At 38.9% G+C, this 15392-nt stretch overlaps 1 protein-coding gene across 1 annotated transcript in view; it reads left to right on the top strand.

The window, feature by feature from the left end:
- The first annotated feature begins 827 nt into the window (after positions 1–827).
- Positions 828–15392, top strand: part of cbfa2t2 (CBFA2/RUNX1 partner transcriptional co-repressor 2) — a 35099-nt gene continuing 20534 nt past the window's right edge. Inside the window, exon 1 of the mRNA XM_017408930.3 lies at positions 828–934. Coding sequence (XP_017264419.1) covers positions 907–934 — 28 coding nt within the window. The 5' untranslated portion in view covers positions 828–906. The remainder of the gene's footprint in view (positions 935–15392) is intronic.

The raw sequence follows: 15392 nt of genomic DNA, 5'->3' as shown, positions 1-15392 counted from the left end.
TGGCAGGAGTGGAGGATGGGGGAGCTGGAGGGGAAGGAGGAGGAAGAGGAGGGGGAGGAGGGGGAGGACAGGAGCATGTGGCATATGTGGGTGACTGTAGGAGGGGAGGATGGAGGGATGGCAGCGTAGATGTGTGTGCATGTGCGTGGATGTGCGCGTGTGTACTGGGGGTGTTGCAGCTCACAGTCTTCTTTGCCAGCGTCCAAATATTATGCTTGTAAAGAAGAATAACACGTGAGACGCTGGATGAAGTCCAGGTCCAGCCTGACTGTGTGGGCTTTGGGGTTCTGGCTCGCTGTCAGACTCAACAGATGACACACAGTTTTTGTTTTATTCCAAATAATTTGATAGTTCAACATTTAAAGTGTCAACACTGTTATGTATTTATTTGATCTTTTCCCCCCCTTAGGGTACTGGCCACTTTTAAATACAATTTCTCAATTTCATCCACTTGAGGGTTCTTGGAGGCATTTTGGGTTATAGATTTAAGACACAAAGAATAAAATCAATAAGCCAACAAGTTGAGGTCATTAATGAGTTTGCTCAAGGCAGTCTGATGCGAGGATTACAGAGCTGAGTCTCGTTCTTGTCCACCCCCCGTTTGGAGTAAATCATTACTGAGACGCAGTTGCCTTGCTGTAAAAGAGCATTATTTGGCTTCTACAATTAGTACAACCCACACAAATATTGTCTGTTGTGTCTAAGGAAAAAAAAGATATCTGATGCTTAGTGTTGAATCGGATTGCTAGCCTCCCATAGACTCTTTCATTCCGTTTTTGTTATTTATTTTTTTCAGAGCAGAAGTGTTTTAGAGACAAAGAGAAGCGAGTGAGAGGAGGAAGAAGGACTCGAGAAGAGATCACAAACCTTCTTTCAGCCAGGAAGCAAACTTAAATAAGCAAAAGCATGGTGGGAATGCCGAGCAACACAACCAGTAAGTGTCTTTTCTTTAATTTTTATTTCTCAAGTTCATTAAAACAGACATACATAGATATTTATAGGTATGTGTTAATGATTGTCTCATGTCATCAGCTTGGAACTTATATATTTTTTATGCTTGAGAGCCAAATGCATCTCAGTTCAAGAGGTATATATATATATATATATATATATATATATATATAACATTTTTTAGATAGCTATTGAAAATATACCAGATAAAGGGACTAGACTATTATCTTATAGGAATAACTATCAAAGCAACAACAAAAAAAATCTTCTGATGTATCAAATCATTATAATGAGCAAACAAAACCCCTGCCATCCCTTTGTCTGCTAAGATCTTACGCTCATTAAGATCCATTAAGTTGTGAGAATGAACTATGCATAACACATACTCTATTAGACACATTATCCCAGATATAGCCCCCACAAGACAGCTATTGTGCGCCCATTTGGCTGAATAGCAGCTTGGGTCTATGTGTCTTTTCAGCGGAGGATTTGAAGCCCTTAATCCACCGAGCTAAGTTTTTTTTTTTTTCTGCCATCTGGAGTTTACAGCCTTTCAAGACAAAAACACCAGGCGGTGTGAAACCAGGCTGGAGCTGCTGCTTGATGCCAGGGGGATTTTTTTTATTCCTTTTTGCCTGCTTTACATCAGAGGTCAATAGTACAGTCCTGCTCAATACAAGTGGGGTCAGCAGGGCCTGGGGGCTTTACGGTGGTGTGACTGGATCACATAATAATGTTTGCTAAGTGCGGTTTTGATGGGGAAAGATATCTTTAAAAATGGATTTATGGAGTGCACATGTAAGAACCACAGCAAAGAATCAGTTTGAATAATATATGTGTTTAAACAAGATTTTAGACAGTGACAGTGATGTCTGTGGAACCTGAAGCTAAATTTTAGCCTTGTTTGGCTCTGACTTCCTAGAGAACTCTTCACTTACTACAGATTAACTATAATACCATAATAAACCTATGATTGTAGTGGTTATTATGTTGTTGTAATGATGATAATGACAACAATAATGAAGCTACAATGTCCAGCAGAGAGCAGCAGAGTGTGCACTATAATACAGAACAAGAATTTCCCATTTTTGGAAAATGTAGCTGCATCTATAAATAATAATAAAAAAAAAAGTTCAAATATATTTATTGTCTTCTTTTGATTTTGTTTAGTTGGAGTAAATTGATGCAGAAAGCCTGCTGGGAAGTGTGAATGCTCTTTGCTCACCAGGAGAAAATGTGTTAAACGGCTTGTAGTCTCAACATTGCAACACCAGTCAATCATTTCCATTCCTCCTTGATTTAATTAGCTCTACTCAAAAACATGTGGATAATTTGGAACCCCTGATAATTTTTCCTTTTGCCTCCTCTCTTCTCTTCTTTGGGGTGGGTAATAGACTAAGATTCCAATCCTCTGACATTAAAAGGCGAAATAAACGACAAAGGAGCCCTGCAGGTTTGCATTAGAGCCTTAATTGGTTTTGGCTTGAGTACGCTGTTAACGTTGCCAGACATGGGCCCTTTTGTGTTTTGCCATGTGGGAGAATTTCCCCATCCTGGAAGTAGAGAGGTGCCTTCAGATCTATTCTGAATCACCTCAACGCCATTTCTTAAGGAGAGGCATGTGTCTGTATTCATGTGAATATACGTGCAATCAGTTAAATTTAAACCCCTGTATGTATCGCTATGTGTCATGCCTGGGTTTAGCTGTGTTTTTGTAAAATCTGAGCCTTTGGCTGTGTGATTGTGCGTGTCAGGCTGGGAGCCCAGTCTCCTTCTCACTCCCTCTGGTCTATGCGTGGGTCTTTTCCACCAGCACTACCACCTGTTAGTGTTTTACTCAGGCCCCAGGGCTACAATCACTGCAGAACCTTCCAGATTTGCTCATCAAGCCCATCAGATCAGCTCCTTCACCTAAAAACTGGCTCCTATTTCCTATTGCTGGACCAACCTAAGATGAATTCCTTGTACTGTATAGCTTAGTCAAGATTGTGTGCAGCTGAATAAGATCAAGCTGAGTTTCATTAATGACTCATGAGTGGCAACGTTTTATTCACTGTGCCGCACTGCTGGAGCCCATTTATGTTTGCAAGGTGCGGTATCAGTGGGGAAAAGAAACATGTTTAAAGTCTTGACTTATCAAATTATGTTGTTGCACAATGGTGCACATGTGCCAACCACAACAAAGAGTCAAGCATCTTCTCCTGAGTAAAAAACGTATCCAAATTTAAACTGAAATTGCGAGTGTCATTTTAAATATTAATGAGGCCGTGCAGTGAAATATGTTTTCAAAGATTTAAATGGCCTATTTATTGATACATTTTGTACTCTTACAGGAAATTAAAATATGTGGGCCAAATCACTGCAGCCAATTATCAAGCTTAATTTTGCTGAATCCCAAACAGCATCATCCATTTTTAAAAGTCTGACAGGGTCTGTCATGTTACAAGTTTAGTAAGACTTTCTGTCCAAACATCTGTTTCCAATTTAACATGCTGTGTTTCTCTGTCTTTCACTTCAGACACTGTGGCAACCTGAAACAAAGCTTTAAAAAAAGTGAAAAAGGGGGAGTGACCGAGCAATTAAAGGAACGAAACAGTGAGAGAACGAGAGTGGAAGGGGATTAACTGTCAGGGAAAATGTGAAGCTAATTGAAGCCAGTTTTGCACAGCTGTTTCTTGTTGCTGTGTGGCACTGCACAGAGCGACTGGATGGATAGAATCCAGATGTGATCTTACATAGAGGATCGCCTGACATTTGCAGACCTCAGAAACAGCAGTCGCACAGAAGATGAGTGATTCTAGAGCGTTCGTGCTTGCACAAAAACATCACTCCTCTGCCTTTCAAAGATAACCCAGCTGTGTTTTTCACACTAGATTGCAGGTCTCAGCGTGGCTTCTGAGAGTTGTTAACACTGTCATTTTGTTATCCTACCAGCCACCACAAAGACCTCTGCATTCAGGTGTCATGAGGTAGCGTAAACATTGCTTTGACACATTTGATTATTCCAAAAAGGCGGCTTTCAGGATTTGAGGCTGGTTTTGCATATTTGTCATATGGCTTTTGAAACATTCAGCCAAGAGGAATTAAAAGTTCTTTTGTGTGTTCTTCTATTAAAAGTGCTTCATTTGGATCATTGTGGGGGGGGAAAGCATGTATCCTTTGTTAGGGATGGTTGGAGGCAGGTCTAAAGGTTGTGTGCAGGTATTTTATCGGCACAGTTACTTTAAGTAACAATAAAAAGAGCCTGTGAAAGAAACTTATCACCACAATATGCTTTATGCCTGTCCCACTGTTCCCACTTCTCATGTCTTTCACTTCTTTCCATCATTTCCCACTTGGCTCAGACAAAGAGGAGTTAGCATTGGTTACCCCTTTTTTCCACGCCTTCCAGGGTTACCCAAGTGCTTCTTTCTCACCTCCTGTTTCTGTCTCATGTTTCTGCCTCCCTCCAACCTTTCTTTTTTCTTTGTTCTTAATATTCCCACCCTATGTTTGTGTTCTCACTCCTTATTGCCTTCCTTTTTATGCTCTTATTCCTCTTTCCATCCCTACACATCTGTCTTGGCCGCCACGCTAGAGTCCAAATGCAGCTGGCCTGTCATCGAGCAGAGGAAAGCAGACATCCAGCTGTGTATGAGTTATTATTGAAGACTTGTTGTGAGAACTCTTTAAACCATGTCAGACAAGACACAGACAATATGACACCTTAGAAACAATGCTTTTCATTTTCTTGCTTTAGTTTGTTCCTTTTGCCCTTTTTTCCTTAAAGTTAACATCTCTCACCTCTTTACATGTCGACAGTATTTCTCTATAGCAATAGTTAAGCCAGAATGATCACCAATTATTAGCTCAAACATATGTAATTTTTATAGAAAGCATATGGAGCAAACACATCCAGCAAAGTGATTGACAGACTATAAGTTCTTCCCAACATGACAAGTAACTGAATGAAGATGATGTGTAGTGTTGATCTTGCTTGATAGATTTGACATAAAAACACACATGGCAGTAGAGTTTGTGCCAAAGCTTACATCTCTCCTCTTCCTCCCTTGTGTCACTTGTTGAGTTTTATGACTTTTGTCAAGTTCACCTCGTCTGTCCGTTCTCTGATTTCACTCCCGCTGGGCTTTGTGTTGTCAGAGAAGAGGGCCTGCGCTTTCCACATAAACTTGTGTTGCACACTGTCTGCTCTCGCTCGCAGCACGGACGATGTTCTAGGTGCCGTTGTTTTCGTATCTTGTCCCCAGCTGGTGTCTCAGCTTGTTGTCTTCACTTGTTTGTCCAGGCCGAGTTCTGCAGCAACATGTCATACCAGCAGTAAGTGTACAAAGCAACAAAGTCGCAGGTGCTGCCAAAAGTTTGTTTACTGTACAGATGCTTAGTGGTAGAGATTGCCAAGGATGACAGAGGTTAGACTGGTTTTGTTATGTCTTCAAATGAAAAAGTATGGGAACAAGTAGAACAGTGAATGCCTACTCATGTCGCCATTCTTACACTTTAAAACACATTTACATATGTGGATTGTATTGTGGCATTGAAAAGTTCAAACATAGCTGAGGCATAATTTTGGGAAATGCCACCACATGCCCTTCGATGAGTGTGTCGGTGTGTGAAAGCAAAACAGCCGTTATCTTCCTTCAGCTTTTTTGAGCACTTCAGAAATCCCCAAACCTCTTACCCTCTACACACACATGCACACACACGCACGCACACACACACACAAAGTAAAGCCTGGAGGCTCTATTTCTGCTTGGCCAGGTGTTCCCAGCTCCGCTGCCAGATGAACCACCTGCAGATCACAGGTGTGGCCATCGCCAGGGAAGAGAACAACACAGCTGCTCCTACTGCCTCAGGGAGAAAAAAAAAAAGTGGGGAGATGGACGGTTTGTACAGAATCGACTGCTGGAAGCAGGAACCTTTTCACATCAGGCGAAAGAAAACAGTGTAAAGTAGCACTGAATCGTAGGTGGTGCTGTCATCACCTGCCTTTAAAGAAGACAATTTTTCCTTTCTTAGCCAACTGGCAATGTGCATTTAAGTGAAGCAGTTCAGTGGGATGATTCTGACAAGAGTGGGAGTTGTTAGGATTTTGGACACGGCGTGTAATTGAACAGTGACAAGATTAAAAACTCATCCCATGACTAATTTACTTCATAGAGTTTAAACAAATGCAGGTACATGAAATCACACATGTGGTATAAGATTATTATTTTTAATCAGAATCTTTGACTTTAAATGATAATTGACTCCTTCAGGTCATTAAAATTCAGTTACATCAGATTGTCCAAATATTAATGATATTAAGATTTTCTTTGCATTTGTTCCTTAAATGATTTAGTGTTAAACTATAAAGATAGATTAATATGTCATTAGCGGCGACTAAAATATGTACTACAGGGACGTTCAAAAAGGCCTCATGTCTAAAATGAATGTTCATTGTAGTTACTCTCTATGAGTTTAATATCTGTGTGTGGGCTTGTTGATGTCTCAGTAAGTACACACTGTTGAACACAGGACTTCTCCTAAACATGGAGGTGTTTATGAGAACTATTTATGTTTATGTGCCAACAATTGGGTGAAGCTGGCAACGCAGAGCAAACTCTGGTTCACGGTATCATTTTCCAATTATCAAAACTGCTGCAGTCAAGGATTTACGTAACTGTGAGCTCCATGGATGGATATCCAATATCTGGTACAGAAGTTAAATGAGGGAGAAGCTGGAGAGGTTTTGAAAAGTGTGGGGTTGTTGACAATCGTTTAAGCGAAGTTATTGGTTAGAAGGGTTTGGCGTCTGGCTGAGTACTTGGCTTCACTGTGTGGAAAGTTAAAGAAGATGCAGCCAAGTGAGCGTGTGACCCACCACTCATAAATCTTAGGCACACATGCAGCCACTTTCTCATACCAGCATACTAACACTTTCTCACTTGCCTTCCCTTTGTCTCATCAAGGCATTTTCTATGCTTGCTTTTCCCATTTCTTAGATTTGCTCATCTCCTCATTTGTTTTCACAACACTTGTTGTACCCAAAGAGCAAGCCGTGTGCCTTCCCTCCATGTGTAGAGTGTAATAGGAGATCTGACGGTTTTCCGTGGGTGAGTAGGCGGGTCAGGCTTTACTTAAACTAATGGCTCCCAGCAGTGTTGAATAGCCAGACACACTGGAGCCGAGGCCTGAGGTTTTGGAATGCCACTGCCGGCTCAATGCCTGCCTTTCATCGGCACCGAGTGAAGGAGGGAAAGAGGGAGAGAGTATAGAGACAGAGAAACTGGGGAAAAGGAGGGGGAGAAAATACGAGGCTCATTTGTTATGGGTGATACGAGTCAGACTGAAAAGGAGGGCACAATTGAATAGAAGGACAGACTGGGGTGAGGGCAGGTTGGTTGACTGTAAAGGGGAGAGTCAGGGGGCGAGGCATGTTTGAGCTTGTGGGATGTCAAGAGGGGGTAAAGTACCAGTCAGTGGTTATTTTGTCAAAGAGCACCGTGGGACCCCCTGCCCAGCCACTCATTTGTGTTTAATGTCTTTAGGATGAGCTGTGAATGAGTCTTGTGGGGATTTGTAGTTTTGAACTGAAGGCATTTCAAAACTATTGCAGATTATTCAAACTATTAAAGGCAAACAAATTGATACATCTTGTCTGAAAACAAACAAGTTAACTGACACCTGCTTATCCCGAAAAGCTATTTAGAATTTGCTCGCTAGAGTTCAGTAATGTTTTACTGAAATCTTTTTGTTTCTCTCTCATGGCCTTTTAAAATTCATACAGGAATGCAAATGTATTTACTTCAAGTGTTAACTCACCATGAAAATTAGCATTTCACTTCTAGATAGTTTAGGCAATGAATAATCAAAATAAAATTAAAAAACGGTCTCAGTAAAATTCAGACTTAATGTGAAATTAGTGTCATAAGTTCACAGCTTTATCTCACTGACCTCAGCTTCATTCTGTTGAAGATGTTTTGACACATGAATGCTGGAAAAGGTCTGGAGAATGTGCAGAGACTGAGGTCTGGACTTTCTCTGCAGCTGCCCGCTTACAAGTGCACTTCGAAATGGGAGATTTTTCTCTGGGAATAAATTCCTGAAACAAGAAATATTTGTGGTGCCCTCACAGAGTGCCCCTAACACAAACTCACAACACTGGCGTGGTTTGTAGAGTAAAACACTGCAGTTTTGCAGTATTAGGCTCGACAATGGTAAAGTGAAAATTTCCCGGTTCAATTTGCCTTTTTAGGCCTGGACATGAAGCTTACATCTTCCTATGTGATGATGTCCACATTGAGTATCTCACTAAAGATTTCACTGTGTCCATCACATTGTCCACATTCAATGTCTCATAACTTGGTAGTGTAGATGTTTTTACCACGGTTGGTTTGGCCATCAACTCCTATAAGGCAGGAGACAATGGACAGTGGTTGGGCACTGGCTGGATGTTGTTCGTTGTTAGAAGACTTCCAGAAAAGAAAAAGAAAAATTCTAAGTGGAGTTCCATACTAAGTGTTTTGCACATACTTTAACTGGCTTACTTTGTAAGGGTGAGACAACAAAAATCTTTAGGAAATGGAAAAATAATTATACAATTAGGGGGTTTATATTTTGCTGTTCCTGATTTGTGGTTTTCCTCATGGTATATACAGTAAAGAACATATAGTAACACCTTTAATTATTATTTCTAACCATAGATTGTTACAATGTTTTGTTTTCGAATTGTGTACACATACTTATTGCAAGTTTTCTAGTGAAACAAGCCAAGTTCAGATTAGGCGAGACATTGAGCAACAAGTAAGCTGTGTAAATCACATTGTTTTCTTCACACTGTGTTGCAAAAAGTAGATGAGCTTTTCAGTCTTTTTGTGATGACTTTGTTAGTTTCCTATATTTTACTAATTGCATTTGGATGTATTCATCAGTGGGTGAAACACAATTAATTAGCAACACTTATTACCACATGCACACCTGATGGAAGTTCTTTGGATGAGTTCATGTGTTGCCTATTTTAGCAATTTTCAAAATTCTTCAGGGGTAACTGATTGGGTAAGTGTTGTAATCTTAAAAACTGAATTATGAGTTTGAAAACATTTTAAAAAACAGCTAAGCTAGTACCACATAATTTCAAATATTGAGATAACTAACAAACTAACTACTAACTAAATAACTAATAAACTGTATATATTAATTAGTTAGTTTATATATATATATATATATATATATATATATATATATATATATATATATATATATATATTTCTTATACTGTTTCATAAATCATGATCAAAAATACTTTTAACATTAGTAAAAGTTTTCATATTGAAATACAGCTCTGTTGTTGGAAAAATAAACAAATTTCTTGTAGCTCAAACATTTTAATTTGAACTAAGTGATAACAGAAAAAAACAGGTTTTGCCCCCAAAACTTACAAGAATGCCTGTGTTATTGGAAATGTTAGTGTAATGATTTAACCAGCAAGACTTGCTGTTTATACCAGAAACAGTTTGTGGTTAACTAAGAGTGAAGCAAGGAGAATTGTTCATTTTTTCATTTTTCTTGTGTCTTTAGGAAAATAGAAATAGAAGCAAATGTGAGCCTGCAGAATGTGCTTGTGGGTGGGATGTTCTGGGAACTTAATTACCCTCCAAGACTCTTTAATTTACACTTGCCAGAACCAACATATACAGTAAATTTACACTGTCTGTTTTTTCTTCACATGACCCATCATTCATTTGTTCCTGCACACAGAGAAAACAGCCCTCACTTTACCCTTGATTAATACCAACAAGCATCATATTTGATGTTAGTGATTTTCTTACAGTAAACAATTTTCCAGTCAGATGAAAACCTGGAAAATGACGTGTTCCTTTTAGATAAATGTGCTGGATGTAATGGTAAGTGCAGCCTTGTGAAATCAGACAGGAATATCTGTGGCTGCATCAGATTAGGAAACATCAAGAGTCTGAACATTGATTAGATGGAGGCAAAGAGGAGAAGACGAGGGAAAGATGGGAAACATCCTGGTAATAAAGGAACAGAGCAATAATAGGATTTGGCAAGAAAAGTAGCTGCAATGTAAAAAAATACACAACATAAATGAATAAAATAAAGGGCTATGGTAAACCATTATTAAATGTAATATCTGCTGTATGTTTTGCCACAAGGATTCTCAGACTAGACACACAAACACACACATATATATATATATATATATATATATATGCTGTACTGTACTGTACTTGTAAGCTTTATTTTTATGAATCGTTTCTTTTGGTTCTCTTTGGCTTCAGGAGCATTTTACTTTATAGCTACATGCAGGAAACGTCTCTTTTTTTGTTTTTAATACTTTTTTATGGTCTTTTGGCCAAAGATGTTGAAGCTAGTCGGAGTTTGGCATGCGAGCCAAATTACATGCGAGCAAAGGATTGCCTAAGAACTGATAAGGCCACACACATTCATCAAGTAGGATAAATGTGTATGCTAAGTTGGAAAACTTCTAATTCTATGAAACTGCGGCTAAAAAAAAAGCTGCACTTTTTAAAAAATGTTATTAAAGATCTTTACCACCATTTTAGAGAGATTTATCAGCATCAAATATCCCAGTGAAATGCAGTCACCAAAATTACTCTTTTAAATTCCTCAGAGAGTGTTAAAAAAGAAACGTTCTCTCCATGTGTTAGCTGCATTGCCTTCAGAAGATGAGTCTAACATTCTGCTGAACAGTCCTTCTGCATGAGGGAAGTTTCTTTGCTGGGCATTTCTTCATTTTGCACTCTGTCCTTGAAAGCTGCTTGTGAACATGTGCACAGTATTCGGGACGCCCATACAAATTTATTGGCACAAAATTAGCAATGCAGGGTGATGTGCAAGAGCTGGGGCTTAGAAGGTTTAAGGAAACTTTGCATATACACTATGTAGCTGCCACGGCACTCATCTATTAGTCAAAATAATCATCTGTTTAATTGTACTTTGCTTTAAGCCTTCATTGAATTTGAATGGGAGGGTTATTCAAAAACACAACTAATTTCCTGGATGCAATAAATTGAGAACTAAAACTATGACAATCATTCTTGTGGCAGACTGCAAACAGTCCTGCTGAGCCATTGAGCATTTTATCATAGGAACCCAGACTTTTCACCACAGATTGTTACTCAAAAAAATAAATTTTCTAATCTAAGATAAAAAAATGACTAACTGCCACAAGGTTTTGCTCCAAAACAACTGTAACTCCAACAGGCTCACAAATAAAATGTGTTAACCTCGCTTACATTAGTTTAGTAAGAGACTCGTTAGTCACCTCCTAACTTCACCAGTCATTTTGATTATAAAATGCTTAGCAGGGGACTCTGAAATGTGGCAGTGTTAGGTAAGGGTTAATTGAATTTGCTTGTTTGAAGTAGTATATTGTGAAAAATCTGCTTACATGTAATACATTAGGTGTAAAAAGTGTAGTAAAGTTCATGATCGCCTCACTGCTGAAACCAGCCTCTAACCAAATGAACTGCAGCTGTTGGCACCTCTTTGTTGGGTTCATATTGTTTTTTTTACTTCAAATGAAACAAAAGACTCAAAGATTGACAGCTAGAGATAATTTATTTTACCAGTCACAATACAGTTTTACATCTTTTGGACAGTTTTCTGGAGCGCCCTGTCTCTCTCTCTGAGAGAAGCAACATCATTCTTACATTTCTCTGGTTATCTCTATGGCAATGGCAGGACACAATATTATACTTTAAACAAACATTATGTTTGCAAACAGGCATGTTTTCATAACACTGGTAGACATTTTGACTCCAAGCAAGGTTACTTCAGTCACTTGCAATTTTGGCCTCAACAGTATTTCAGTTCCGCTAGATTAAAAGTGAATGAATGGGGTTTGCTGTTATTTACACAAAAAAATGTCCCTTTTTATGACATGATGGTAAAATCATTACAAAGTAAGTACAGTAAGTTTAAAAAAGACAAAATACCATTTAGAAAAAATTTCATTTTTTCCCTCAAAATCTTGATAGCAATTGTTATCCTGCTTTACTCATTTACAATCTTATAATCCCCTTATCTGTCCTAAAGAAATGTTGTTTACTTTTTCTAAAAGAGGAAGTTTGGGAAGGGAGCGTGTGAACTGACACAGATGCTGCATACTTTCTTGTTCTTTCCCTCTCTCACGCCTTATCTTTCACACACATACACACAATGGCAAACAGCTGCAAGAGGCCAGCCTGTGTAGCTACAGTAAAAGAAAATCCTTCAGTGAATACAGAACAGGCCTACTGATTTACTGTCACATTATACTGCAGTATTACTGGGTTATTCTGGTTGATTACCAGTGCAAACTTGAATTCATTGTATATTTCCATTCTTTTTCATAGAAGAACTGCTAACAGTCCCTAAAACAAGGATAAAATACTTTTTTAGAAAAAATGGGAGATTTTGTAGTACACGCAGTGGCACAACTTTGTCACAACTTTGTCACAAATTAAAAGTACTCATTGGAAAGCATAAAATCAAACATAAAAAATGCATGTTTTGTGTATCTTGTATCTTGTTTACCATTTCAACCTAACCTATTTTTGCTATCTGGATACTTTACTCAACAAAACTGAATGTAAACATGTGCAAATAAATCAAAATTGCTCTTTTATGAATCCAGTCACTTTGGCTGTTTTTGTAGGTAGACAAACACACATGATAGTTGGCATCCAGTCAAAAATTTTGCTTCCAAATTTGTAATTTAAGCACACATTAACCATCTACAGTATGTGAGAAAAATATTGATTTTTGTTTTAGTTTTTTTTTTTTTTTTGACCAGTCTTCGTGACTTTGCAATGAGTAGCTTCATTGGTTTAAAAGGGCTAAACAGTCATGAAAACATGCACAGCAGTTTGTAAAACTCCATTCAAACCCACTTCTGCCAAATGTGAAGAAAGAAAGCCTTTTCATTTCTTTAAGTGGGGCCTGACAGACACAGCAGGGGTATCAGCAGAGGGTTATTATTCAGCAAAAAAGAAGCTGAACTAGTCTGTCTCGTCTGGGAAACACACAAGAGCCATTGGACATTTCATGTGTATTAGTTTGCTTCCTTAGTTAGTATTAGTTAGTTAGTTCCTATTAGTTTATTAGCTTGCTTTACCCATGGAGTTCAAGTTGTCCAAAACCAGTTGTAAAAACAGCTGTAATATAAAATCAGGCCTAGCTATTGTCTGTATTTTGTTCTTATATACATATACTTAGTGAAAGGTGAAAAACTCAAACATAAAACAGAGCACCAATGGAAGCTGAGGTTACTGTTGCATCATTATAGTCTAATAACGTCTGTTTTTTTCTTTATTTGTAATTCTTTGGGATCAAAGAAATCTTCCATGCTGAGAAAATATTAGAAATAACGAATAAATCTGATGCTGGACATACAGATATACAGTTCCCATCTCCACTAACTACTTGATACATTTTGGCTCAACTGGTCCAACGCTTCTCATGCATGGATGTGCAATGGGTCTACAGTGTGTTTACTCTTTGTACAACACACTGTAATAGTTTGAGTAACAGCCAGTATCTATTCAGTTCTTCTCTTCATGGTCTGCTTTGTCTCGTGGGTTGTTTTTTTTTTTCCTTAGTGGGAGTTTGATCCAACGAGCTCTCTCTAGTTTGTGTGGTTACAAATGTTTGGCATGCATACAGTCAGCCCCAGAGGGACCTGATGAACCCCTGCTGACTAATACAGATGATGGAGTTTATGTCACGCAGATCCTGTGGCTGAACAGACATGGAAACTATATATTTGTTTAATAAGAAATGTCAAATGTCACTTGTACACATACGTTATACTCTGTAAATTCTCTGATCAAGCTGATGTTTAACTCTGATGAATGTATAGACAATTTCAAGACAGATGTAGAAGCTGCTCTTTTTTTATGTCTGTCACTGGTGCCTAGCAAATTCAGTGTGCTACAATTGCATGTTGGTTACTGTATGTATATGCAGATGCGAGCCTTCTGCCTTTTTTCCACCCCCTTCCTTCTCAACCACCTGGCCCTGCTGACTGACCAGATGCACCCTGAATAGAGCGAGCCGAGTAAGAGGAGGGAAAAGGAGACAGAAGATGTTGATGAGAAATGTCGCTTTTTACAATATGTGATAAAAAGATAAACCCCACACTAAACCATTTTGTGACCGAGAAGAGAAATTAGATACTATCTCAGATGACGGCTTTACTGTAACTGTGTTCCTCAAGAGCAGAAACAAAAACACAAATGGGATGTTTCTGGGCAGAAAAATGGGGGGCAGCACCTCATCCTAATGAAACTGTTTTGAAATGATGACCTTTGGCAGCCGATTGTTTCACTGATTATATTCTCTTACATGTTGGATGTCTAATTAAAACAGACTGTGAATACCGATTCAACATTCACATTGTTGTTTTCCTGTTTTTTATTTTTACTTTTGCGTATGGTTTTTGAAATCTAACTACTTCTGTATACTTTGTACTAATTTAGCTTTCATATATCAGAACGTTCAGTTCATTCAGGGGATACATGCTGTAACTTTTTTCATTTTGTAGCTTTAAACTTTTTAAAAACATTTAACTAATTACAAATATTTTACTACATAGTTACATTAAAATCTCTTCATTTCCTTATATTTACATACATGCTTTATTTTTTGTCATCTTACGTAACCTTTAGTTTTTAGCTACTTGTTTTGGTAGTTTTAGCTTTTAGCTAGCCTTTTTTTTTAGCAAGTATTTAGCTCTATCAACTCAGTTCCAGCTAACTCATTCAGCACTCAGCCTTCACTCTGCATTTTTCACAGAAAATGCAGTTTCTCCAGTTACCCTTGTGCCTGGGATGGATTCAGCACCTTCCCAATCCTCTGACCACTCTCAAGGTGAACTGACGGTGGGTCATAATGGCCAGGATTTATAGGTGTGTGCAAGCTGCCCCATCTCAGCCGGGTGACTATCATCTTGACCTGCATTGTCTCTGCCACTTGTGCACAAGGCCGGGCATAAATCAGACGGTGATTTAAGTTTAACTTGGGGTCCAGAGAGCATAAGAGCAAAGAGGAGAGAAAAATAACTCATTCGGGCGACTCGAGTGTCCCCCATTGGTTTGACTGCATTAAGGAAGTGAGACAAAAGAGGACTTCGGTGAAAGAAGCTGAACAGGGAGGTGGGGTGGTTGGTATGAAACATTTAAAAGGGAGATCCCCTACTTCTCTTCTGTGAGGTTTAGGGGAGTGGGCCTTGCTTTAACGTGACAGATGCAGATGCACACACGTATGATTGTCCTTTGGCACAGCCTCTTGTTTAGCCTTTAGGTGCCAAAGCAATTAGTTATGTTAATTGCAGGGTCCATCGCCGGTGAATGCAGGTTGAATAGGGCCAGTCAGCAGCGGATGGTTGGCCGGGATCCATGCGGTGAGTGGGCGGTGGGAGGTGGGGCTCTGGAGAGTGG

This window comes from Kryptolebias marmoratus, linkage group LG4, assembly GCF_001649575.2.
Source record: "Kryptolebias marmoratus isolate JLee-2015 linkage group LG4, ASM164957v2, whole genome shotgun sequence".
Taxonomy (NCBI): Eukaryota; Metazoa; Chordata; class Actinopteri; order Cyprinodontiformes; family Rivulidae; genus Kryptolebias; species Kryptolebias marmoratus.
This window is presented reverse-complemented; position numbering and strand designations above follow the sequence as displayed.